The sequence below is a fragment of the Strigops habroptila genome, chromosome 9, assembly GCF_004027225.2.
Source record: "Strigops habroptila isolate Jane chromosome 9, bStrHab1.2.pri, whole genome shotgun sequence".
NCBI classification, from domain to species: Eukaryota; Metazoa; Chordata; class Aves; order Psittaciformes; family Psittacidae; genus Strigops; species Strigops habroptila.
The window spans coordinates 18,623,784-18,650,838 of NC_044285.2; the positions used below are offsets into that span (position 1 = coordinate 18,623,784).

A 27,055-nucleotide genomic window follows, 5' to 3' on the forward strand; every position below is an offset into this window, starting at 1 on the left:
CTCAGGAACACCAGGTGCAGCGCAGTGGTGGACCAGTCGTCATCAAAAACTGTGGATCTGCAGTTTCAGATGTGCAACATCAGAACTTCACTGTAACACAAAGGGATAAAACAGGGGGGGTTGTCCCATGCTTTGGGCTAAAATAGATTCTGATTTACTCAAAAATTTTGGGTTGACCACTGTATATATACAGAACATTTCAGTCCTGCTGCAGCCTTTAACACATCCATATTTTGAATGTGGAGGACATGCAGGATACAAAGGGGTTCTCAATATATAAAATGACCATATTTACTGCAGAGCATTCAAATCAATACAGCATGTCACTGAAGTGTGCTGGAAGAAACCACTGTGTAAGCAGCCTTTTTCTGGAGGGCTTGGACAGACTGCACAGACATTGACATCCCAAATATGGTGCAGGGTAAGATAATACAGAAAACCATGAGTTTAAAGATTGAAGAAAGGGATTTAAATGCTTAAGTGCTCTGTTTTGGTCATCAAAAAGATTCATGATTTACACAAACATGCACTGTTTTTCTATAAAATGGACACAATATCAAAGAATTTTGATGACTGACAACTCTCTTAATGAAATCACTACTTAGGGTAATGCTCATGGTAAGAAAATTCAAAGTTGCTACAGTTATTTGAGCTGAATAGGGTCCGTTTTTTTCTAAGGAATCTGGGATTTATCACTGCATGTAGCAGCTGATTAACACCGTGTAAACCCATTTAGCCCTTCTTTCCACATCTGTTCTCTCTGTAAAAGTCTTAAACAGTCCTTTAAATGTAAAGAATGCATTAATGGCAGATGCTGCTGTTCTCTGTAGTAACACGTACACTGAACATTTCTATTGGGATGATTTAGGGAAAAAAATATCACTACGTTGCACGGTTGGTGGATTTAAAATTGTCTTTTGTAACAGCATTTTGTTTAGCTGAGATAGAAAAAAGAAGGTGGGTTTTTGTACAGAGCATTCATTATATGTTATATATCTATAACATACACAAAAATTGAGCTATCCTACGTACTTTTTAGCTTTCATCAGCTTATCTATTTTTGATTAAAAGTTCCAAACCATTCTGTTTTAGAAACTTAGAAGAAAAAAAGACAAACTATTGAGTATTTCCTATGGAAGTTTAAAATTACTTGGTGTAGTTTTTTCTTTTCGCTAAAACCCACCCAAAGTGACACCCCCCCCAAACCACAGTTCAAAGAGAGCAGAAGCTGCCCTGGGTGGATTTACCGCTGTCGTCCCCCCGCTCGACATCGCTGCCGCCGCGGTTCGCTGATTTGCTGCCGAGGCTCTCCGCACCTTCCGAGCGGCACCTGCGGGAGGAGCCGAGTGTTTAAGGGTGGCCCGGGCGGGGTGGGGTGGCCTTGGGCCGGGCTGCGGCTCCCCGCGCTGGTATCTGCCCCGCGGGGGCCGTTTCCGCACACACACCCCGCGGGGCCAAGGGCCGGCACCCCGCGGCCTTGCCGCGGTCGCCACCGCCTCCCCTCGCCACGCGTCCCCTCACGGCTCCGCGGCGGGGCGTGGCCAGCGCTGCACCGGGGGAGCGGCGGCCCCCGCCGCTGAGCCCCGTCCTCGGCGCGGGGCTGGGAGGCAGCGGGGGCCGTGCCCCAGCCATGGCCGAGTGCGGGTCCCGGCTGCTCTGCGGCCGCCCCCCGCTCCTCCTGCTCCTCCTCACCTGCTGCTTCGCGCCCTTTCTCGGCCAGCCCGGAGCCGGCCCCGCCGCTCGCGCCCCTCACGCGGGTAAGGCGCCTCAGGGCGGCCCCGGGCGGGTGAAGGGCAGCGGGGCGCCCCGGTGGGGCCGCGTGGGAGGAGCGGGAGGGAGGGCACGGTCAGCGGGGAGCCTCGGGACCCCTTGAGCCCCGGGTCCGCGTAAGCCTGCCGTTGTGCGGGGCTGGGGCGGGGGGGAGGTTGTACCGGAGCCCGGGATCTGCCGGGCAGCCGCCGCCTTCCCGCTTCTGGGTCCGCAGCGCGGCGGGAGAAGGGCGCGTTCCGTGAGGGGAAATGTGGCGGGCTTTTCGTGTGGAGAGAGCGCTGCCGGGGCTGAGGCGCCGCGCACCGCGCTTCCTTCCCGCGCTGCCAACTTTTGGCCGGAGGAGGGTGAGGCGATGCCGGTGTTTGGGCTGGCGGAGGGTGAGGGGGGGTTGTGGCGGTGCCCGAGGGGTGCTGAGGTACGGACCGCAGCACTGGCGGCTTTACAAACACTAACGTGACCTGCGGAGGCCGCGGTCGCACGGGACGGCTTTTCGGGTGCGTATCGGTCTCGACTGCGTTTTATCGCACGTTTCCTGAATGAGTATATAGCGCTTTGAAGATCGGAGGTGCCATAGCTGTCGGTGTTTGCTCTGCCCGCCTTGCTCAGGCGAGGGGCAGTTGTAGGTTTGTGGTGCATGCTCTTGTGTTTGCAGCTGGTGGGGGTAAATTTATGGAATATAAGTTAATAATTGCAATATCGCATATGGATCTGGCTACATAATGTTCCTCTTAGTAATTTATAACATAATCCCCTTTAGTTTGCTTATGCGTTATTTCTTTAACTTCAAAAGAGCCGGTCCCCTCATTCCATCAGGATGCTACTTTCAGAGCTGAAGGATGTAAAGTAGCACACGAAGCTAAAGTGCTTATAACATTGCACAAAGATTAAAGGAGCAAAATCGATGCTCTTTCAAAGAATTATTTGGAAACAGTTCTTTTAAAACGTTGCTTTTATGTCATTTACGGGTACTTTGGGAAGAGTTTTGCACAGTATCTTGAAATCATAACTGCAGTATTCACAAGAAAGGAAATGAGTAAAAAATAAAATGGACCTTTTTAATATTAGTTCAAAATTGAAAAAAAATGATTGTAAGTATGGTTTATAGAAAGTAAATTGTATTGACATCTTGGTTTGAATTCAGCATACAGAACCTCAGCCTGGTTTTGCTAAATGTGATTTAAAAGGTTATTCTTTGTCTCAGTATTTGGAGAAGTAGTGTTTCTCATCATGAGAGAAGATACTCCTGTATGAAATTATTACGTTATATGATGTATGTATGACTGTTTAGAGTTACCTGCACTCACGTTAAGCCAAATTTTGCCTTTTAGCACTAGCCGAGAGTTTTGATTTAGTTGAGAACTGGTCATAGGATAACATTTTCTTTTCACATTTTTCTTGGTCTAAAATCAAATGAAATTTGCTCTTAAGAAGATGCAAAACATTATAGCTCTTTATTATTAAAATACAGGGCAAATGGAAATAATAACCTAGATCAGAGTATCATGTACATACAGTTACCATTATTTTAGAGGTATTGCTTTACATGTGGTACAGTAATCATTTTAATGAGTAAAAGTGATTTATGGGTGTGACTTTGTTTTTATGATACTTTAAGTGTGCTTGTAAATGAATTTGGTGTTTCCTCTAGTTAGTAGTCCAGAGGTGAACTAATCTCTTATCCTGGGTAACTCTGATTTGACAAGACAGAATTCATGCTCATTTAAAATACAAACAAATTGTAAGTTTTGTTCTTTGCTCTAATCTAACAGGTGAGACTTAAATGCACAGATTGAATTGGGCTGAAGTACCACCTATAGCACTGCTGTGCCGTGCTGCAGACCTGTGCTAGTGTTTCCTTGGGAGTTCATACACCTAAACTTTTTCCACCCAGTTTAAGTTGGATCCTTCTCCCCGCTAAACAGGAAGCTGCAAACCTTCCTGCTTGTATGGGTTTCTTGTGACTTTTCTCTTAAAATATTTTGTGCTTTCTTTAGAGATTCTTAGTAAGAGAAATGTGAGTGTTGATTTGTGGAGAAATGCCTGTGTTGATTTTGTAGAAGGAGCTGCAGAAGGAAGTACTCACATAATTTCCCACTTTTCAGAATGGTGAAACCTGATTTTTGTATGATAGAATATATTCTGACATCGCTTACTCTGCATCTTTTTTTGAGCAAAGTATCTGATTCCTGAACAGAGTATCTGATGTCTGTGGGCCATAGGATTGTATATTCCAGTGTATCCAAGACTGGAATTGAGCTGCACAAGTGAAATGCTTCTGTGTGGCAGAAGGTAATGCCAGTGTACAACTTCTGCAGCACTCAGAGCTGCACTGGCAACTTGGGAGAAGCCCAAGGCCTGCATCTTATTTGCTTAAAAGTCTTAATTACATAAATTGTGGATTTGTGCTTACTTCTATGATGCATCCCATCTAAATCTGTATGAATCAATGGTTCTAATTCTAAGAATCTACATACTTGTTCTTTATTTTACTCCTTATGCTGTCCACACTTGTATGCATGCTTTCTGCTGCTTGCATTCAGCACACCTCAGTGCTGTCTTTGTAGTCCATCTTCAGTCCTTACTGACAGGTCAACAGTCAGTGAAAATGATGCAATGCTTAAAAGTGGTCTCAAGAGAGATGACAAAATCATGGATCTGTTACAGTAAAAGTGCTCCTGGCTTAGTGACCAGGGTTTTTACCCTGAGACATCCCAGTGTGAGGCAGCCTTTTCATGAGCCCTGGCTGTTGGGCGGTGGGAAGGATGACAGTTCTGTCTGCTCAAAGCTGAGTGGAGCTAGTAGTGTTGATGAACTGAGGAGGAAATGCTGTGCCATGCCACCGACCTGTAATGTTAGTGCTGTAGGTGGCTGTTAATCAGGATACTGCTGCTGGCAATAGCCTCAGTGTACAGTTCAGGAAGCTGTTTGGCATGCTGTGTGGTTTACAATAGAATCCATGGCACAGGTATTTGGAAAGGAATGGTTTGTGCTCTGGTTAGCTCTTAATCTAAACACTGACCGTCAATCCATAATTGATAATATCTATTTCTTGATTAGTTACAAACTACATGGCGGTATATTATGCTGTTATTAATCAAACTTGTAAATGCGTTCATTATTATGGGCCATAATTATCTATGCTTCTAGGGATACTTCTAGGAAGTACAGAATTTAATAGCTGGGTTTTCTGACTCTTGTTCAGTGAATTGAACAGAGTCTGTAATCCTGCTTTGACTTACAGACATTCTAGTAAAGGTGATTTTGATGTCTGTAAATGATTACTGTTAACCAAATGCTTGACTGTTAGTGATTGGATTCTTGGCAATTGCTAAAGCGTGGAAGGAGAAGTAGAAAGCATGACTCACCATCCTTTTAAAGGGAGCGGGGAATCAGTACAGAAATAGAACTTCTATTTTATACTTAATTTAATATACTGCATATCTTTTCTGCTTAATGAAGTAGTTGTGGGAGATTCTTTAAAAGGTAGAGGGAGACTCAGACAGAGAGGGCTGTAGTTAATACTGAACATGATCTCATTCTTTTTCCTGTCTGCTGCAATATAAAAGTGACTTGTAGTTAGAATTGTCACCGGCAACCAAAATACTGTGATGTGACTAGATTTTGGGGAGGAACAATTGTAAACTGAAAGGAGGAAGAGCTCTGATGTTCACTGTAGAACAAGTTTGTAGGAAAGATGGAAAACTTCTTTTTCCTCTCAAAATAACCGCTGAACAGTTTTAGAGTAAGATTGAAACAGGTACCATTGTGCTTCTAGACTTCAAAGTGCTTCTGTTGTTATAGATTATGTAAAATGTATTAGCTTAAAAAAAATAAATCACAGCATCGTCTGAACAAGTACTGAAGTCTACTGAAGGCGGGTGTACTGTATATATCCATTCACCTTCCTGGTTTGTAGGCAAACTATTAGTTGTCTTGTAGTTTGTCATAGTTAGATTTGTAGATTACAGTCTATGTGTTATGATAGCACACTTAAAAACTCGAATGTTAACTACAATATATGGATATTTTTCCATGTTTATTGTCCTTGTAGTGTTCTCTTTCATTATAGTGGTATATGATTGTCAATATGCATTAGTAATATGTATTACTTCTAAGCCTACATCTTAACATTAGGACATTAGGCTTCTAATAAGTGTTAATTTCCCTGACCTCTCTTGAAAATGCAGGCAGCAGTGATCCAAAGCAAACCTGAAACCATTAGCACTCAATTATAGCAATTAGAAAATGCTTTGAGCAAACTATTTAAAGTATGAGGACTAGTCACGCACCTGCAATACCGGTGTGGTTCTTAGACACTATTTAAGGAAGTGCAGAGGAATATAGAGTTCAAAGGAAGTTGATTTAGAGAAACACGGACTGTGATGTACTCTCATTTAAAAAAAACTCAGACAAAATTGCATGAAAAGATATGAGGCATAGCTGTAACACTAAATATTTCACTGGCAATTCTTATAAAAAGAAGACTGCTGCTAAATTGTATGAAGATCCTAATAAGTTTCATCCCATAATTGGTACAGTAAGAAACAATGTAAAAAGGTGGATTTTACAAAAGAATAACGCTATAGTAATTTATCTGAAGCATTCAGAAAAGCCTGCCATTAGCAGCACTGCTGAAACCTTTGCTTGAGAATGTTAACCAAATTAATAGACATGTACATGTCTTGTCATGCATCTGAGACCCATGTAATGCTTCCTCCTCTTTCCTAAATAGCTCTTTTAAAGTAATTTGATAAAGTGTTTTTTTGGAGGAAATGGTTTTTTGGAGGAAATGGTAGAACCGAATTTTTAAATACAATTGTGTACCAAGGTCAAGTGTTTCATTAGAATTTCTACTTAATATTTGTCAAAAGTGTATTCCAACTAGTTCAAAGTTGAAAGGATTTGGATCATTAGTGTGCTTTGTGCGTAAATGTTTGTCTCCTTTTTGCAGAATTCAGAGTTCTGCCATCCAGCATTTTCTTACGTGATTGAGGGTTTTTTTGCTGATGATGGAATCGTGCTGAGAGGGAGTGAGCAGAGAAGAGTTCCAGTTGTCCGTTATAAAGTAAATGTCACTGGAATTTATCACTGAACGATATAGACAGCTACATTTGATTTAGACGAGAGAAGTAACCGGACCTCAACAAAAATAAAGCCACACGAACACAGGCATGCATAGAATTGCTACAAATCGAAGGGGTTTTTTTAGTACAGTGAGGTAGTAGCAGGGGTGAGTGCTTCCATAATCTCTTACCATCTGATTTAGTATGAGATTTGTACTCCAGGTTGTTTGGTTGCTAATCTTGCTAGTCATAGCTTCTAACCTCTTCCTGCTGTTCTCCAACCGGCATATCTAGCCTTCTGCCTTTAGGCACTAACTGTATTTTACCTCTTTTCCTCTCTTATGTTCCTTTTTGTGCTTGCCACCAGTTCTTCACTTTTTTATTGGGGCTGATACCCCAATATTATAATCTTAAAAGCACACAGACACACAGACAAGGGAAATTAAACATAAGTGGTCTATGTAGCAAGTGAGCTGAGTGGTCCTATGAAATAAAATATGGGAAGGTAGGGGTGGTTATTTATTTATTTTTGTCAACTCTTAATACATTGTTACTATCTCCAGCCTCCTAATGCTGGAGAAGCTGCCTTTTATAGACAACTATGCCCCAGCTTATTAATTAACAAAATAAATTAGAAATATAAAAAAGCGTGGCTATTTCTGTGATAGGAAAAAAAACCAGTTCAACTCTATTGTTAATCAGTGAGTATACTGTAAGTGTAAGCATAAAATGTTTGAACCCCCCCCCCGTAAGTATCTATAAGTGGTAAAGGAACATGTCCCCATTCAGCGTAACTAGGAAGATGCTGTGTTTTAAGAGAAGCTTAATCTGGAAAGAGCATCTACCCTGAAGGTGCTGTATTGCTGTACAGGAGGTCATCTTACAGGAACACAGGAATGGTGAAAGTGCAACTTTGCCTCTGCATTGCTTCAAGGTCAATTAGTGATGAGAGAATACCCAGCTGCAGAGTCATGCTCAGATTGCACAAAAAACTCAGCTGAGATTGTATCCGTAAAAGGGAAATGTAATTAATGCTAATACAAAAATCAAGTATTTATGAAACATTAGGCTGAAATATTCACAAAACCATTCATAATTCAGGAAATAGGGATATAGAAATAAAGAAATTAAGTTGTGTCCTCAGGAAGCATTGTTTTGGATGTCTGTAAGAAGTAGGACTTGGCAAATATGTGTATAGTTACAGTAGAGAAAAATTCCTGGGCTAGTGAGGATACACTGAACCTAAGGTAGCAATAAAAATAAACATATTTTAACCTAATAGCTGTGAAGGTAATGTGTGTGTGTGTGTGTAACATTTTGTTGCTGGTTCCATTTTGGCAGCAATTCTTATGACCTGTGTGTTTTCGTGCACCCATCTGAGGTGTGCTCAGTTGTACCATGCAAGTTGCTCATTAGTTCTTTGCTGTTACACAAGCCACATGCCAACAATGTTGAACCGGAAAGATGTTAAATTGTAGAGCATGTACAAATAATACATCTTGAAAAACAGTAGGATTGTGAATGAGTGAAATACATTGTAAACAGATAGGTTTGTGTTTTGAAACAGAAGGATGAACTGTCTTAAAACCCAAATGCTGATTTGGCCTGCAACAAGAACCATTCAGCAGCATCTAAGTGTATGGTAAGATTTGGAGGGAAAAGGAGTCCTGCTGCTCCCACTTTGCTGATTCTTTTCCTTAAGCTACATTTTGCTTTTGCTTAAAATTTCGGAGAAAATCCGGTCAGCATTCACAATAACTAATACTAATTTCACAATAGCTAATACCGACTTCCCCAGACCTGCAGTGCAGAAGGCAGGGAATTCTCTTGTGATTGGGCTCTGCAGCAGTTTGGGTGTTCTGCCCGAAGGATCTGAGTGCAGCCTTTTGCAGCACAGCAGAAAGCTGCTGCTGTCACAAAAGCATTTTGAGGAACAGGGGGCAACTTAAAGACTTCGGCTCCCTGTCTCAGTTGGGCTTCAGTGGGTGCAGTCACACAGGACTAGGTCTGTCTAAAGTAATGGTTTAAATGGTGTTAGCCAAGCCTCTGCACCAAATGCAAGCCAGCAAACTGCTGATCTAATTCTGAGGTGGATTTTGGAGGTTGTGTTGAAATGCACAGTGGTACCCTATGCAAGGATGATGCTCCCTGGCATAACAGTTTAGTAATCCCAGGCAATTCTGAAATTTTAGTCCTCTTCAGTGTCTAATAATCTCTGGTTTGCTGAATGTTGACGGTACAACTTTAAATACGAATTATTTAGACTGCCTCTAATTGATGTTGTTTCCTTTACCTTATTTTATGAGAAAGGCTAAATGCCATCAGTGGTTTTTCTGTGTGTATTGTTCAGTAAATTCATAGAATCATAGAATCATAGAATAGAATCATAGAATCATAGAATCGTAAGGGTTGGAAAGGACCTTAAGATCATCTAGTTCCAACCCCCCTGCCATGGGCAGGGACACCTTGCCCTAAACCATGTGGCTCAAGGCTCTGTCCAACCTGGCCTTGAACACCGCCAGGGATGGAGCATCCACAACCTCCCTGGGCAACCCATTCCAGTGCTTCACCACCCCTACTGTAAAGAACTTCTTCCTTATATCTAATCTAAACTTCCTCTGTTTAAGTTTGAACCCATTACCCCTTGTCCTACCACTACAGTCCCTAAGGAAGAGTCCCTCCCCAGCATCCTTGTAGACCCCCTTCAGATACTGGAATGCTGCTATGAGGTCACCACGCAGCCTTCTCTTCTCCAGGCTGAACAGCCCCAACTTTCTCAGCCTGTCTTCATATGGGAGGTGCTCCAGCCCTCTTATCATCCTCGTGGCCCTCCTCTGGACTCGCTCCAACAGCTCCATGTCCTTTTTATGTTGAGGACACCAGAACTGTACGCAGTACTCCAAGTGGGGTCTCACAAGAGCAGAGTAGAGGGGCAGGATCACCTCCTTCGACCTGCTGGTCACGCTTCTTTTGATGCAGCCCAGGATACGGTTGACTTTCTGGGCTGCAAGTGCACACTGCCGGCTCATGTTAAGCTTTTCGTCAACCAACACCCCCAAGTCCTTTTCTGCAGGGCTGCTCTGAATCTCTTCTCTGCCCAGCCTGTAGCAGTGCCTGGGGTTGCCCCGACCCAGGTGTAGGACCTTGCACTTGGCTTGGTTAAACTTCATAAGGTTGGCATCGGCCCACCTCACAAGCGTGTCAAGGTCCCTCTGGATGGCATCCCTTCCCTCCAGCGTATCAACCGAACCACACAGCTTGGTGTCATCGGCAAACTTGCTGAGGGCGCACTCAATCCCACTGTCCATGTCACCGACAAAGATGTTGAACAGGACCGGTCCCAACACCGATCCCTGAGGGACACCACTCGTTACAGGTTTCCAACTGGACATCGAGCCATTTACCACAACTCTTTGCGTGCGGCCATCGAGCCAGTTTTTTATCCACCGAGTGGTCCATCTATCAAATTCACCTCCTTTCCAAACGAAATAATGTTAATCTTTTAAATCTCTCCTTCTATGGATGACTGTCCCTGGTTTTAATCTGTTTATGACATTCTCTGGTGCTTTTCTGCTTCTGATATATCTTTTTTTATATGGATGCTGTTAGTGAGCACATCATTTCTAGAGAGGTCATGCCATACGTTTATGTAATGGTATAATATTTTAAACCTGCACTGAAAAGAGATGGTTGTGAGTATCTTTCTTTGGTTTACTTTGTTCCCAAAACTGACTAATAATTGTTAGGTCTTTTTTCGGCAGTAGTTTCAATCAGTTTAGGTCTCACAGGTGAGTAGTAAAAGTCTTTGTCCAGAGCAAATGTTCATGTCTTCTGGTGGTTGCTCTGGCTTCTGTCTGGGGATTCGAGACCCTTTTGGATCTTTGCCTTTCCAGGTGATGTGTGTTGCTTGTGCTGCTCCTTGAGGCAGTGGCCTTCTTCAGGTCTTCCACGCTGCTTTTGAAAGTGTGGATATCCATATCTTCCCCAAGTTTGTCTTACTTTTGTAATTTAGGATATATATATCCTAAATATATATATCTTTTTATTTATTTATGGTTTCTCATAATGGAGAAACCTTAAATTTTGCCCTTTTTTGGGTAGCAGGATATCTACTGAGGCATTTCAGTGAGACCACATTGGTAAACCCCCCATTTTTTGTGGATTTCCAAGGTAAAGGCCAGTGGTTGCTTGACTGGGGTGCTTTAGGGCAACTTACATCTCTTTTATAAAGTCTGGGCTGCTCTCTGCCTGCAGTTTGTGCATCTATTGTACATGTCCCTTCCACCCCCCCCCAAGCTCTGCCCTGTATTCCATTCCTGCAGGAGATGAAAGAAGACCTTTAGTTTCCACTTCTTTGTAAGCTGTACAAAGATTTTTTTGCCATTCCAGTTTGTCAGCAATCTCCAGGCATTGAAATGACTCCTTGAGGACAATGAAAAAGAATAAACTGAATGTATATGTTTACTTAACTAGTAAGGTGCCTTACAATCAGTATAACGTTAGAATAGGTAGAGGATAAACTGGTAAATAGATTGGCATATATATTTAAGATACAAAAGTGTGGGGAAAAAGTGCTCTCCAAGTACCACAAAGTTTATTCTTCATAGATGTGACCAGACATTGAAGAAGTAATGTATAAAACATGAAGAAACTGATGTTTCAAACTGGAGTGTGAGTTAAGCAATATGCTAGAGACCTGTGTAGTGTGGATGGAGGTTTTAAAAAAGTATCACCTTGTTGTGGAATGATAGAACTTCAGTCCCTCATAGATAAGCTTTCAGTTTTAGAGGAGTTCCACAATTGCATGGTGCTAGGTAAATGATGCAAGTGTATTTTGCCTTTATTATTACTAAAATTACCTAATGCTCTTGATTAAGAGATTTTAAAAATGTGATAATTATATGAAGATGTTAATAAAACCTATATATAATATATGGGGTTTATGTATATGAAAAAACCCTATCTATATTATAGGGTTTTTTTTAATATATATAACTCTATAAAATTCTTCTTCCAAGACCTTTGCAATACTTCCAGAGAAAGGGGGCTAAAATGAGAAATGTAACTCTGCATAAACATAGCTATAGCTCTTTGGACACAGGAGTGCAGATGTACACTCTTCGTTTAAAGCAATGTTAATTCATCCCTTTTTATTCTATAGGTATATCTGAACCTTCTTTTATTGCTAAAAGTGAAGATCGCTTGTTTAAACATTTATTTGAAGACTATCAAAGATGGGTTCGTCCAGTGGAACGCTTGAATGACACAATAAAGATCAAGTTCGGCCTTGCAATCTCTCAGCTGGTAGATGTGGTATGTGCACTGGATTATTTGGGGGTTTTGTTTGCTTGTTTGTTCTCCTAATTCTTAATTCCTATTCTGGAATTAATTCTTTAATTCCTATTCTGGAACATAATGTAATATGAAGTAACTGTGCATATTTTAGCTTAAAAGCAATAGATTAAGCCTCTACAATGATTATCAACACAATAAAACAGTGTTGTAGATGGGGGCAAAAGAAGTGACAGCAGAGATTGAGAAGGCAAATGACTCTTAGGCTTAGTGGTGTTCTTTTGTGTGTGTGTGTGTGGGGAAGTCAGTGAAATTCTTAAGCCCAGGGACTTGTGTTTTAATTTATTTATTTAATGGGAAAACCTCATAATTTTAAACTTTATCAGTCTAATGTCTTTAAAATTCAGGAATACTTGCAAACACTGCTTTTTTCCCCCTTTTAAGCAGCAAAAACCCCTTAAGCCTTCAAATATATCACTTCCATAATAAGGAAGAGTATCTCTTGGTATTATCTGTGATGCAGAAGAGATCAACCACATTTTTTATTTTTCCAATTCAGAGTATTTTTTCCAAGTTGAATTCACTATTTGTAACTGTAAGAGGAGTTTTTCTTCCACATGTTGGCTGTTCCTTCATGTTTCCATAGAAAATCAGTAAGGCTGCATAAAATACACTCAAATAAAAAAATGGAAGGAGGGAAAGAAACACAGAAGGGGAAACATATCACTGTTAACAGCTGAATAATCAAATGTCATAATTCCAGTGACCGAGATGTTTTTAGAAGTGTGGTTTGCATTTTAAGTTACAGACCTCTGTGAACTAAAACTAGTTACTATGAATGTACTGTGCAGATTTTTGTCATCAAATATGCTTTATTTTTATAGGATGAGAAAAATCAATTGATGACAACAAATGTGTGGTTGAAGCAGGTATGTGTCAAATAGCGATGGGAAATTGTGAAGCTTAAGCGTAAGAAGTTGGAAGAAACTTTTCTAATTCATTGTATATTTGAAAAACCTGATCTGTTGCATAAAGTTTTATTTTACATAGTTTCTTTAAAAACGAGTCCCTGGAAATGCTTTAAAGGATTAATTGTTAGAAAACTCTTAAAAACCCAACCAAATAAAAAAGGCACATATAAAAAAAAATGACAATGTGAAGAAATCTGACATGGCATCGCATGGCCATTTAATATTCCAAGGTGTGTGTGTATCCAGCCATGAAAGTTACTGCTTCAGTACAGAAGTTTTCTTTCTTTATTAAAAAAAGGATGGGTTTGTGTAGTCTTTTGAATACAAGTTTTTTAAGATCTTTCTCTTGTGGGGTATTTGAGATTATCAGATAAACATCACTGAAGAATTTCACTTTCAAAGTTGTATGTGTTTGCTGTAAAGAACTACCTGTTCCTCTTAAGAATATTTGTGTGTGGGCAGGAAAAGGCCTCAGGTTTTATATTAATTAGTGATAAACTAAATGGCCACTTTAACCTGGGAACTGCTGCTCACAAATCATTCTTGATTTAACTTAGAAGAATGTTTGTGTACCCTGATTATACTTACTAGCTTCCTAAATTATGTTTGTTTGGGCTACTTCCTTCGTTTTTTTCCCTCCCTGTCACTTCCCATTCCCTTCTTTTCCAGTAAGTGTAATTTCAGGCCAAGTTTTTCTTTTCAGGAAAGCTTTGAGACTGTTCAGCAAGTATGAGATGGCAACATGTCCATGAAAGCATTTTGTGCCCTCTTAAGTGTTTCTGCAGAACTTATTGCAGTTTAATCAGTTCAAATAAAACAAGAACTGACCTAAATATGCATTTAAAATTCTATGTGATGGTAAATTCTTAGAAACTTGAATTTTTCCTCTTGTGGTTTTAGTTCAAACATAAAATTACCAAAGTATCACTATGCTTTTAATGGGGCTATTTTTAGTGTGACTGGTAGAAATAGGAACAACTATCCGGTGAGAGTTGCAGCGTGATTTTTTTTTGTGATGAAAATGTTTAAGTTACTTCTGATCAGCTTCCAAAGTCACTGGTATTCATTCAGAATATATGTCTATAAATATTGTATAGACAATGTTTAATTGTTTATAATAGCTCTTATTTATGTATACATGCTCTAAAAAAAGATTTTAATATCCTAAGTTTGGTACACAAATACTGTCAAGTGGCTCTTACAACAGCAAACAAATAGTGGATGAAGTAAATAGCTGTCTGTTCAGCAAACTCACTGTGGTATGTGAATTTTAAAAGCCAGTTTGATTCTTTCTTTTTAATTGCATTTTTGTGTATTTTCATCCAGTCTTGCCCTGCTTAGATCAGCTTCACAAAAATAATGATTTTTACATCTCTCATACCCACAGGAATGGATAGATGTAAGATTAAGGTGGAATCCTGAAGACTACGCTGGAATAACATCTATTCGTGTCCCATCAGATTCTATTTGGATTCCAGATATTGTGTTGTATGACAAGTAAGATTTTAATCTTTTCATATAAAATACATTTACTTCTAACTTTACTATGCAAGCTGCTTTCAGGAGTCTCATTGAGTAGATAAGGGTGTACATTCAGTAGGGCTAAAAATGTGGGGAAGAATTTGCCTCTGCAAATGGATTTGGTTGTCATGTTAAATGCTTAAATGTTTTGCTTTGTTTCTGTATTCAATTCCTAGTCTCTTTGAAAAGTTTATTTCCACTTCTTCATGCAAACTCTCTTTTCAATTAGAAAATCATGCCTTGCACAGTGCTGGGTACAAACTAATAGCGTAGAGTGGTGGGAGGGAAGCAATGAATTCCTGCTGTTGTAAGTCATATTTAGGATGGATTTAGAAAGAAGTACACTCAGCTGTAAGGGCTTGGGTTTACTTTTTTTCCTTTGAGAATTAACAGATCTTAGAAGCAATAACTTCTGAATAACCTTTCTGCTCAACTCTGGTGCAAGTACAGTGCTTTTACATTTCCTGATTGTTGAGGCAGGATTAAAGGCTGTTGCAGTGATTGTGTGGTTGTAAATTCAAGTTTGGAGGTGGCACACAAGTGTTACTTTACCTGTTCTGTGAACTTTTTGTTCTTCATTAATTATCTGTCATTTGGCCAAATTGAAAAGTATTTGTGCTGTATTCTCATTAGAGACCAGAGTTTGGACATGCTGTTAAAGGGCAGGATTTTTACAATCCTTTCATAAGTCATTGGGACCCCAGAAAGTTCCACAGATCTTTTCATGACTTGAAAGCACTCTTCACTCGCCTGAAGTTGGTTGTTTGTAAACTATGTCCGCATACAAAATGTTGGCTGTGGAGGGGGAGAAGGGATAAACAGCTGAAATGACAATAGCAAACCATATTTTCTTATTTAAAAACAAACCCCCATGCACCCCACACACTGTAATTGCATGCATCTATCTCTTTTCTTTCAGTGCAGATGGACGTTTTGAGGGAACATCTACAAAAACTGTGGTGAAATATGATGGCACCATTGCTTGGACTCCACCAGCAAACTACAAAAGTTCTTGTACTATTGATGTAACCTTCTTCCCCTTCGACCTCCAGAACTGCTCTATGAAGTTTGGCTCCTGGACTTACGATGGCTCACAGGTTGATATCATTCTTGAAGATTATGATGTTGACAAAAGAGACTTTTTTGACAACGGAGAATGGGAAATAGTGACTGCAACAGGGAGCAAAGGAAATAGGACTGATGGATGCTGCTGGTATCCTTTTGTTACATATTCATTCATAATTAGACGTTTGCCACTTTTTTACACGCTGTTTCTCATTATTCCTTGTATTGGCCTTTCGTTTCTAACTGTCCTTGTCTTCTATCTTCCTTCAAATGAAGGTGAAAAAATTTCACTTTGCACTTCAGTACTGGTATCTTTAACTGTGTTTCTTCTTGTTATTGAAGAGATTATTCCATCATCTTCTAAAGTTATTCCACTTATAGGAGAATACTTGGTGTTTACGATGATATTTGTGACGTTGTCCATTGTGATAACTGTGTTTGCTATCAATATCCATCATCGCTCTTCGTCTACACACAACGCTATGGCACCTTGGGTTCGCAAGATATTTCTTCACAGACTTCCCAAGCTGCTTTGCATGAGAAGTCATGTGGATAGATACTTTCCTCAGAAGGAGGAAACAGGAAATATGAATGAGTCAGAACCATCTAGGAACACCTTGGAAGCAGCTCTCGATTCTATCCGCTATATTAGAAGACACGTTATGAAGGAGAATGAAGTTCGTGAGGTGGGTGTATTAGTCACATTACACTGATTCTTTTAAAACTGGAAATTAGAAAAGCAAGGAATGGTTTACTATGAAGTTTCATACTAAATATGTGCTATGGGATTTCCAGTGTTTGTACTTCACTGCAAGCTGTGTAATTATTTCCACTTGGAAGAAGTACAAGTATAGTACAATACTGAGAATTCTTGTAGATATTGGGCTGATACAATACAGTCCTTGGGTTCTTTAGGGTTTTTTGCTTTCTTCTGCAGTTCATTTTGTTAGTTACACATTGTCAGAGATAGCTGTCTGTTACAAGAGCAGGTACCATAACTGTTCCCTACAGTGCTGTGGGGTATTTTTGTGATGAGAGAAGTAGGTATTTTTCATTGTACTGTTGTACCCGAAGGCTATCTGAGAAATATATTTGCTTTAAAATATTGCAAGGCATTATTTGGCAGCCTTCAATTCCAAATAAAACCAATTTTTAATGCCCTAGCTTAGTCCACATGGACTAGCACCATTATTGGTCTCTACATTAAATCAAAAGGTGTCAAAGGCTTTTTTTCAGTCTGTTTATTTGCACTCTGAACTCTCTTTAATGGATGTTTACACCATTCGGGTAAGAGCATTATGAATCTGTTTTCTTCCTGAGTTTTTTAAACTAGCACTGTTTGTACATCAGAGACATAAATGCTATTTTCAGGCTAGTGTAGAAATACAGAAGTTTGTTGTGTGGTCTGATGATACTATTATCTGTTTCTGAAGATACTTTCAATCTATATAGAAATGACAATCTTCAAAAGTTGCTGGCTGCTGAGAGCATGTTCTTACATGCTAGCCTAGGAATAAGCTAACTCCTCTAATGTATCTTCCCAGGACTCAATTCTGACATTATCACAAGGTATTCAGCCTAGATTTTGAGTAAATATATCTACCGTACTGCTAAAACAGTGTTTAATACCCCTGCATTGTATAAACAACACAAAGAGAATAATTTGGTATTTAAAGTAAGAGTGGGTTTCCTTTCTCTTACTGAACTTACGCTATTTGTGAGTGACAAGAGAGGTAATAAGTATTTTTGTTTTTCAGGTGTAACGTTGTGACTCTGGACCTCAAAAATTAATATACAGCTAACAGGGGATACACTTGTAATTTGTTATTTGGGCTCTAGAGAATGCAAGATTTGATTGAAAAAGCTGTTAATAAGAACTGTAGCCTTGCTGCTTAGGAAGTAGAAGGCTTAGGAAGTGTGGATAGCTCCAGTTCAAGTCAAATACAATTGTTTGGCAGGGTTTTAATTTGCTTGCGCAATTATATCTGCTATACTTGCAAAACTGTGTATAGGTATGAATAATCTAATTGAAAGGAAAAACAAGCTTGAAAGTACAGTGAGTACAGAAAGTTTGGGTGGTGGTTTTTGTGTGTGTGTATGTTTTGTTTGTTTTGGTTATTTGTTTTTATACAATTTTTGTTTCTAGCTCCTGCCCAGGAATTCTGCTTTATGATGAGGCTGTGGCATGAATCCTAAATCCTGCAATATGCTGGAAAATTGCATATTGATTTCGTCTCTCTGTAGTTGAGAATGTTCAGTGCTTGCTAGGGTCAGTTTCTGCATTAAAATGTAGTGCTGGTCTGTATAGCTTACCAATTTTCATAGAGGGAAGTTTGTTCCTGTTCTAGCTCATAGAGTTGTTATAAAAAGTTATTAACTCGGGTTACCAATGGACCTGATTGGAAAAATGTGATTAAGAATTGCAGGGTTTGGTACTGTATCTTTCTTGATGCTTGCACATACTGACCCAACTCTTATGTTCTTTGTTTTTTAGGTTGTTGAAGACTGGAAATTTATTGCTCAGGTGCTTGATCAAATGTTCTTATGGACTTTTCTTTTGGTTTCAATAATTGGATCACTTGTGTTATTTATTCCTGTTATTCATAAATGGGCAAGTATTATAGTACCTACAAATATAGGCAGCACAAACGCATAAAACAGTATTGGATCTGTCTCCTGCTAATATGGCTCTGAAGAGTTTTGCAGTAGCTCAATTTCCATGCATGTTCTTTTAGGCGTGTTTCTGATAGAGTAACAAAAAATCCAAACCCAGAAAATTATGTTTATTTTAAAGCATGGCATCCCTAGAACACATAGAAGTCAATTTGCTTATCGCCAGTCTACGAAGTTAACTTTAAGTCAGGTCAGAATTGGAAGGGTCTTCTGAAGCCCTTGCATGTATGATATGTCAGAAAAGCATCCACAGACACCTACTGCAAAATAGAAGAATTTAAAATGTTTTAGTGATGATTGCTAGAATCCAATTTTTAAATTATTGTAGAAATTGTTATATTGAATATTAAATGTTTGCAGATATTAACACAGTAGAGTTGCTTATATCAATTTCAATAATATGCAAAGGAGAATTTTTCAACTCTCTTGAATGTGTTGTAAAAGCACAAAATTTCTAGAGAGTAAATTTAAAATAATAAAAATACCAATAAAACTTCCTGTATATCCAATATATCAGTAAAAATAGCAATCTGGCTATGTTGTGCCTTTAAATTCAGTGGATTTTGCTGCTAAGTTTAAAACCTTGTTAATTTTATCATATTAACATGAACATTTAATATAATAAACCTCATTAAAATGCCTGTAGGATAAATGTATATCAGTATCTCTGTGTCAGTTATGAAGAAGACGACAGACACAATTAAATGAGTTCCCAAGTTGCGCAGGCATTCTAATGGACCAGAACATTCAGATTTCTTTATTCTTGATGAAGAATTTAATACAGCATGTTAGTTGAAAACGTGTTAATCGTTTCCTGCCCTTTTGTCTTTCTCAGAGTTAAGTTTTTAAGCACAGGTAGAAGGAATTTGGGGAATTCTTTTCTGAAGGAAATGGGTTGAAAATGACTGTGCTGTGTAACCAAATAGAGATGATTGATATTTCACACAGTTGTTAAACTGGACTTAGAAATTTTACCTTTTAATGGGTTCTCTCGATTACAGAACCACAGGGAACTAAACAATGAGGACTTGCATCTTTCCATGCTTTTTTCTGAAAGCGTTGAAAACTACCTTGCAACTTTTAATCCATTAAGATATAATCTTTAAATACTGATTTTAAATGCATTACGATGCCACCTTTCTTAAAAGCTTTATTTCTGGAAGAGACACTAAAATCGATGGGGGTTTTCCTCCACCAAAGTTTTATAAGTGCCCTTCATAGTGTTGCATCCTGCAGGGCTAGTGCAGTAATGCCAAGCTGGAGAAAGTCTTGGGAGGTTTCTATTTTTATTTGCTTAGATTTCTACATTAATATTAACATGTTTAGATAAGAAGTTTAATGTAAATTGTGGTATCTTGGGTAATGCAAGTTATGAATATGGAAAATGCATAAATATTTCCCCCCATCTCTTTAAGAATAGTGCTGTTTGGCACTGTACTGATCATAATACTGATTGCTGATGGCATAACTTATAGGTTATTGAATATTTATTTCAAATGGTTTTACCTGTAGGACATTCTTGGGTTTGTGTAGATTTAAAGGCTCACAGGCCTTAAAATATGCCAGTTTATAATTAATTCTGATTATAAAGAGAGTCACTCTTTCCTCTTCAGTTATACAATTACATCTGGCGTTGGATATCCATATTTCCTCTATTCCCATCATAATTAATTTTAAAAATGATTTTGCAAAAATTATCTGATTTAATCCGTTAATATAATTTTAGCTTTCTCAGGATTAGTAAGATGAAACAATGCATCAGTGGCGTTCTCTGTGTGGAAGTTGCAGAATTACTTTAGATATCTTCTTTCCTGTTCAAATGCTAAAGTTCTTATCATAGTCCTCCTTGGGTTTGAATTACTGAATTTTACCCTTACCTGAACAGAAAGCAAAGTAAGTAAACCTGTAGATTAGCTAGATCTATTATTTTTTTTTAACTCCCTAACTCACCTCTTTCCTCTTGTCAAATGATGCCTGTAGACTGCCCACTTATAAGGTGATGGGCAGTATATTGACCAATGGAGTCCCAGTCTTTATACTAGTAACTCACAGTTTTTACAAATGCATGAATTTTTTTTAGTCACTTCTATAATCTGATCATGATAAATACACATAAGATAGGTGACACTAGAATTCTTAGGGTCTTCAGCTTATCAGGTGTGCCTGAAACAAAATACTTTTAGTAGACTCAGAAGCATGGACCTTTCCTCATGTAACTTGTTTCTGAATGTGTTGAACTGTAGCTAATGCTGTCTTATACAGGCTTTTGATACTTGGTCAAAATAAATGGAAAAAGAAAAAAAAGCAGAATTTTCAACAGTTTCTCTTTATTTTCATCAATGTTACACCACTTGATACACTGTATTTCCAAAAAGTTTCCAGTTTGGTACAGAGACAAGAGTTTATATTCTTACAAAATGTTTTCTCATTGCAGTATTATGTTGCATTCTTTATTCATGCTCTTATTCTGCAGTTACTGATTAAAAACAAAGTATGCCTAAAAAGCAATTTTCACATGCTTTACAGGACTATTGTGTAGCTACCTGCTTTCCCTTGTCATAGAACACTTTGCTATAGCAGGATGCTTCTGTATCCAAACTGTCCTATCAAAATATTTTGATCCTTTGCATAACCTGAAGACTGCATCTTAGTGTCTTGTACATAGTTTTAAACATTATTAGGTTTGAATAGCTTGTTTTTTCTGGCAGCCTTCTCATACACTGAAATACAGGAATGCACAGACTTTACATTCTGGCTGCTTTATCAACACCCTCCATTTTTTACCTATTTGTTTTCCTTTTGTAATAAACCTGCCCATGGTCCTTTCCTCCCACTGTTTGAGTCAGTTTATACAGCAGGTGGCAATGTCTGCATTCTAGCAATATGGTATGCCTGCTTCCTAAACCATTTTGTCCTCATGAGGGCCTTCATCAAATTCAGTCTGAACTTAATTCCAGGAGATCCTGTCATACTCTGGAGACACTTGGCACCAGACTTACGGAAACAAATCTAGTAGCCTTCAACCTGTCTTGACTTTCAAATAATCATGTAATTTTCAGTTTCTTTATCAACCCTTTTCTTACACCATTCCTATAAAGTTTGATGTACTACCTACATCTCTTCCAGTTATTGCAAGAAGCAGCTGTCAAGCATAGCTTGTATTACTTTGAGATTAGCTGTCTTAAAGGTTTAGAAATGTTTTATTTTTCATGTTTTCACGTTTCTAGCAAAGCCGCCTTGGTCAAGCAAAGTTGAGGCCAAGAGATATCCTTATTCTACAATATAGAAGAGACATTGGGTGCTGTGGTGGGGGTGCGGAGTCGGTTGGCAAAAGTTTTATTTGATTTCACAACACACTATTTAATCTTTACATTTCATCTCCAGCCATCAAAGGTTGTAAAAACAATCCCGCTGTTCCTAGAATACATACCAGGATGAAAACCCACAGAAAAATGCGATCAATTACCATGGCAACGTATTTCCAGTCATCCTGAATCTGAAAAATAAATGGAAGAACAAGTAGGCATGTTTATTAGATCAATAACTTGCATCAGTATTTAGTACCATTTTAGGAAGGAAGCACATGTTTTTTCCCTGTGTAGATGTCTTTCATATATACACAACTTTGATACCTCTGTTTTCATTGACAAATTAATTCATCTCGAAGAAGCTTTATTTGGATATGCTATTTGTGGCAAAGCCAAAAGCTACTTCGTCATGTACAAAAAGTTGTTCACCAAGACACTGGACTTCATGAGATACAACTTCTCTCTGTATGCCAAAAATGAAAGCGAAAACTTTACATTCATAGGTGATCAGGTTTGCCCAGAAAACTCTACTGAAGAAAAGAGGCTGCTTTTACTGGTCTTTAAGGAGTGTGATAAAAAAGACAAAGGTTAATGGGTATATAACTAGTTGTAGTGCTGAAATTTGGTTGTTATCATGCATGACATAAAATCCATCTCCTCACTTTCCATGTAGGGAGGGAACCAAGTCTCCAAAAACCAGATTTTTCTTTTTTTATTTTACAGTGGGCATTGTAACAGGAGAGACACTAAAATATTTTATATGTTATATATTAATATAACACATTAGGTGATCATTTGAATTACTCTTGAGATTACAATTTAAATTTTTACTTCATTTTTCTTCAGGAAGGCTTATAAATGAATAATGCATTTGTTATTTTTGAAATTTTGTGCTTTTTAACTTAGAACTTGTTTGTTAAGGCACACTTACTTAGAAAAACCAACCAAACCAACCCCATGTTTCCTATGCCAACTTACTCTAAAGTTCTGATTTTGGCATAAACAAACCAACTTTATTCTAACTTGAAGTGTTACAGCATGGAGGATTTAAATTGATTGATGGCTGTGGTGGTGTGGCTACTGCTCTTGGTATGTTTGAGGAACATGATAGAAAGAAAGCAATTTTTTTTCCATTGCCTTAAGATGGAGTTTTATGAGAGATGATGGTCCCTGTCTTGCAGCAGTTGTCTCAGCTACAGCACCTTCCTCTGCAGCAGCAGCACAATAAGAAACATCGTCACTGTGAAGGACATTCATTCTCAAGTTCTTTGTTATTGCTGGTAAGCTCTGGAAGGGAGAATGTAACTTTCTAAACGCCATAGTCAGCAAATTCCACTGTTAAGATTGTAACTGGGAAAATCCTCACTCCAAATCTCGTAGGACAGATACTCAAGTGTGGTGGTTACCTTGACATGACTCACTCAGTATGTGTGTTGTCAATAAAGAGAATGTTGTGCAGCAGAGCTGCTCCCCAAAATGATCTAGATTCGAAACTGCACATCTGTAATACAGCTTGGGTAGGTGTATAAAATAATGGTCTGTGGTGTCCTTTTCTTTTCTTTGGGGGTGTATGTGTTGGGGGGGGTTTAGATCTCTTTCTTACAAAACACATGTGGCAAATGGTGTCTGCAGTTTGAGTAACAGTAAAATATGTTCTTACCTCTTTTGCTTCATTCTGCATTTTCATATTTTCTGCAATGTATTTAACACTTTCAATAGCATCTCTCATTTCTGGTGACAGAACTGAAAACGAAAACAGAGGATCTACAGACTCAGAGCTTGAACTTCTTGTGAGATTGCCACTGAAATCAGAGAACTTCATTCGCTGGTACTGACAACAGCTGCATGACATATCTTGACATACAAAGCCATCTTTGCAGCATTTGGTTTCAGAACTGTTGAAGCAATTTAAGTTTGAGAGCTCAGAAGTGAAAAATGGTTTTGGCTTCGGGTTATTCTCTTCATCACTGGCAGGCCTTGTCATAAACATGATCCTGGGAAGTAAGTTCAAGAAAATGGTTCTCACCCACACGGGCATTGTGTGTGTCTTGGGTGTCCTGTAGTGCACGTTAAGTACAAAGACTGTAATGACAATAGATAGAGTTACAAATATCATGGTGAAAAGGAGGTATTCCCCAATAAGTGGAATTACCAGGGAAGTAGAAGGTATGGTTTCTGTAATAACAAGAAGGAACACTGTTAAAGATAGGAGGACTGATATGCAGAGTGTCACCTTCTCACCGCAGTCTGAAGGCAAATAGAAAACTAACACAGTCAGAAAAGAAATCAATAGACATGGAATAATCATATTGATAGTGTAGAACAAAGGTAAACGCCTAATGTAAAGAGAATACGTGATGTCTGGATATATCTCTTCACAGCAGTTGTATTTGATGTCATGTTTATAGCCAGGAGCTTTAATAATAGCCCATTCTCCGCTCTCCCAGTAATCTTTCAGGTTCATTGTAGAGCCAATCAAAACTAAGTCAATTTTGGCTTTATCGTAAGACCAGGAACCAAACTTCATGGTGCAGTTCTGATAGTCAAATGGGAAGTAGGTTACATCGATTTTACATGAGCTTTTAAATATGGCTGGAGGGATCCAGGTCACATCACCTGTGTATTTTAATAGGGCCTTTGTCTTGTCATCAACCTGGAAATCCCCAACTGCGCTGTGGAGCAAATAAGAACAACAAGAATTAGAATGCGACTGCTCTGGTAGTTTCATACATTCAGATCATATGCACTAACTTTTTAATCTGTTTTGGGAAAGTCAGCAAGTACAAGTTGACATGGAACTGGGTTACTGTGCAGGACTGAGTCAATGTGCATAGTTATATGGAAATAAACAGCTGTATAAATTCATCAGTTATAATAACATGGCTCAGTGCAATCAATATGCAGAACCGCAAATAGGAGATTGCAAATGACAGACCAATAGATGATCCTTGTAGCTCCCTTCCAACTGAACTATCGTATTCTATTCTATTCTAGAGCAAGCGCATCAGAACGAAGGGCTGATCAGAGGATAGTTGCAGTACTGCTTTTTCCACCTCTTCTGTGCACAGTGCAGGTAGTAACTATGGAAAGAGGGGTTAGGGTTGGGGCGTATCTTTGCATAAGGAGGGTATTTGGTGAGGGGGTTTTTGAGTGGCACATTGCTATCCTGACCACATGGATCTTAGATCTGTGTGACAATTTCAGTCATTTATATGAAAAAGTAAAACTAGAACGGTAATTTAAAGTTTTAAGGCCATAGTTAGAAAAGGAGTGTTATCCCTGTTGTTCCAGACCTCAGTTTTGGATCTGTATAGCTAAATCCATTTCCCTGAGCACTGCTTCCCTACTGTCATGGTGTTTAAACCACAACACTTACCTAGCAGAGGGATCCATTTATTTATGGTCTGGCTTCTCAAGGTTTCAGAAACTGACATCCAAAGTAAACTTCACCTGTGGCCTTTGTATGTCAACACTATTATTGTAAAGGTGTCAAATTGTGAGTTTAACTACTGAAAAGCTATAATTTGCAGGGGGTTTCAGTTAAAGATCTGACTCACAGACAACTCTCCAGTCTAAGGGAATTTCTTGTCAGCTCCTTTGTAGACAGCAATAAAAATAATAGTAAAAGTGGGGGCTTGTGAAGGGAAAAAGGAAAGGTTGCTCTGGCCTGCAGCCTGCAGCTCCAGGTGAGGAGCTGGCTCCTGCCCAGGGCTGCTGATGGGGTTGGCACAGGGGTGAGCACAGCAATAGAGAGATGGGGGGCACGGGAGCAAACCAGGCTTTTTAGTTCATCCAGTGAACCTGCTGCTGATTTTAAAGTCATAACATCACCCCTCATCTTCCCAAATTATGAAGATAAATATGCAGGAGTCTTACTTGTTATATAAAACAATATCTGGCTTCCAGATCTGGCCAGATGGTACTCGGATGAATTCAGCACCTCCATAGTCCACTGGATTCCACCGAAGCTTGTAGTCATTCCAGATCTAATTATAGAAGAAATGAGTCTGTGTTAGATTTCAATGGGCTAGACTCAAACCAAGAGCTGGCATATCGCTTCTGGAGTTGTTGTATTTTGGATGCTACAATGATTTGATGTTTCTGTATCAAACATATGTCTGGTGTTTATTCACATGGAGATTGTGGATGGGCCTGTTGGTCTAGACATGGCTCAGATGTGTGAATCTGTGTGCCAGGAATGTCTACTTAGTTGAAATAAGGTAAAATAGGGAATAAGATGCTCTTTTGCCAGAGAGTGTAGGACTTTAATGATAACTGAGGTCTCAAAAAGCCACGTATGTGTGAGATGGTGAAAACACGGGGTGTTTTCACACCCAGGTGTGAGCACTGAGTGAAGGACCCTGGGTAGCAGGCAGAGAAAGAGCTGAAGGTGTCGTTGCTCCATTAAGTGACAGTCGTCTTCATTAGGGCTCGTTAAACCTCAGTTCAACGAAGTTGAATATTAAGCTGAAGGCAGGAATTAAGTTGGTTATGAAGCTGATAGCAACAGTGAGTAATTGCATTTTTAACCTATAAAGACCCTTTTAACTCGTCATTTTCGGTTTGCTTCCCGGAGGCTGCGCGGGCCCTGGCCCTGCTCGGGCGGGCGGCGCGGCGGGACCGGCGCGGGGCCTCCCTCAGCGCGCGGCGGCCGCCGGGGGGCAGCAGCGCGCCGGGCAGCGCCTGGAGGCGGCGTTCCCGCCGCGGGGCGGCGCTGAGGGGGCGCGGTGCCGCCGGGGCTGCGGCTTTGCCCCGGGCGAGGGCGGCCCGGTGCTGCCCGGGTGAGCCCACAGGCGCCTCGCAGGGTGGCGGGTTGGTGCCGTCGCGGCTGCCCGTGAGCTCTACTTACGTGCTTCAGCCACAGGTTGGTTTCCATGATCTGATTGACTTCATCCTGGAAAAGAGAGGTGTGTCGGCAGGGGCGCCAGCCCTCCCGCCGCCCGCGGCTTTGCCCCGGCGGGGCGGGCACTCACCACCTTCACCAGCTGGGACATGGACACCTCGAACTGGATGATGACGGGGTCCGAGACGTTCTTCACGGGCCGGACGAACTGGTTGTAGTTCTCGAAGAGAGCCGCGTAGAGCCGGTGCTCGGCCTCCGAGCCGCCGCCGCCTGCGGAGGGCACTGCGGGGTGAGCGCCGCGGGCGGCAGTGCGCGGCCCCCGGGCTGCGGCCCCCCCGTGCGGGGAGGCCTGGCCAGAACGGCGGAGCCGCGGTTGGTACCTGTGTGGCTGCGTATTGACTGCTTGGTATCGTGCGGTGCTTGGGGAAAGGCCAAGCCTCGCCAAAGTGGGCAGGAGTGTGTCAAGGTTGGCGTTTGCTTAGGCTGGGAGAAGGAAAGCAATGAAAGGCAATGCTGCGACAGCGTTTTTCTCACGTGCATCTCTGCATC

The 27,055-nt window shown here is 40.1% G+C and overlaps 2 protein-coding genes and 2 long non-coding RNA genes across 7 annotated transcripts in view; 2 read left to right on the forward strand and 2 right to left on the reverse strand.

The window, feature by feature from the left end:
• LOC115612487 lies at positions 1-1,987 on the reverse strand. The gene is made up of 3 exons (XR_003993038.1): positions 1,693-1,987; positions 1,248-1,330; positions 1-90 (listed from the first exon to the last, which is right to left on the reverse strand). It is a non-coding gene; the product is annotated as an uncharacterized LOC115612487 (long non-coding RNA).
• CHRNA5 (cholinergic receptor nicotinic alpha 5 subunit) lies at positions 1,570-20,667 on the forward strand. The gene is made up of 6 exons (XM_030496753.1): positions 1,570-1,757; positions 11,995-12,146; positions 13,010-13,054; positions 14,484-14,593; positions 15,537-16,368; positions 18,177-20,667. Exons 1-6 carry the CDS (start codon positions 1,631-1,633, stop codon positions 18,336-18,338), a joined length of 1,428 nt encoding a protein of 475 aa, XP_030352613.1. The 5' UTR covers positions 1,570-1,630; the 3' UTR covers positions 18,339-20,667.
• CHRNA3 (cholinergic receptor nicotinic alpha 3 subunit) overlaps positions 20,666-27,055 on the reverse strand; it is an 8,463-nt gene continuing 2,073 nt past the window's right edge. The window contains exons 3-7 of one of the 4 annotated variants that reach the window (XM_030496749.1): positions 26,637-26,776; positions 26,513-26,557; positions 25,540-25,649; positions 23,324-24,335; positions 20,666-21,851 (exon numbers count right to left, since the gene is read on the reverse strand). In XM_030496749.1, the coding sequence (XP_030352609.1) occupies positions 21,723-21,851; positions 23,324-24,335; positions 25,540-25,649; positions 26,513-26,557; positions 26,637-26,776 (1,436 nt within the window). In that variant the 3' untranslated portion in view covers positions 20,666-21,722. Of the gene's footprint in view, positions 24,336-25,539; positions 25,650-26,512; positions 26,777-27,055 lie in introns of those variants that run through there. The other 3 variants (XM_030496748.1, XM_030496750.1, XM_030496751.1) reach the window with 3 other exon arrangements.
• The window catches only part of LOC115612488, an 18,840-nt gene continuing 18,199 nt past the window's right edge, over positions 26,415-27,055 (forward strand). The window contains exon 1 of the long non-coding RNA XR_003993039.1: positions 26,415-26,527. This is a non-coding gene — a long non-coding RNA (uncharacterized LOC115612488). The remainder of the gene's footprint in view (positions 26,528-27,055) is intronic.

Excerpts from the sequence above, each read along its gene's own strand:
- CHRNA5 (XM_030496753.1), top strand. The coding sequence starts at position 1,631 with ATGGCCGAGTGCGGGTCCCGGCTGCTCTGCGGCCGCCCCCCGCTCCTC. Across the intron at positions 13,055-14,483 it reads CAAATGTGTGGTTGAAGCAG|GAATGGATAGATGTAAGATT; the intron begins GTATGTGTCAAA and ends TCATACCCACAG. Across the intron at positions 14,594-15,536 it reads GATATTGTGTTGTATGACAA|TGCAGATGGACGTTTTGAGG; the intron begins GTAAGATTTTAA and ends CTTTTCTTTCAG.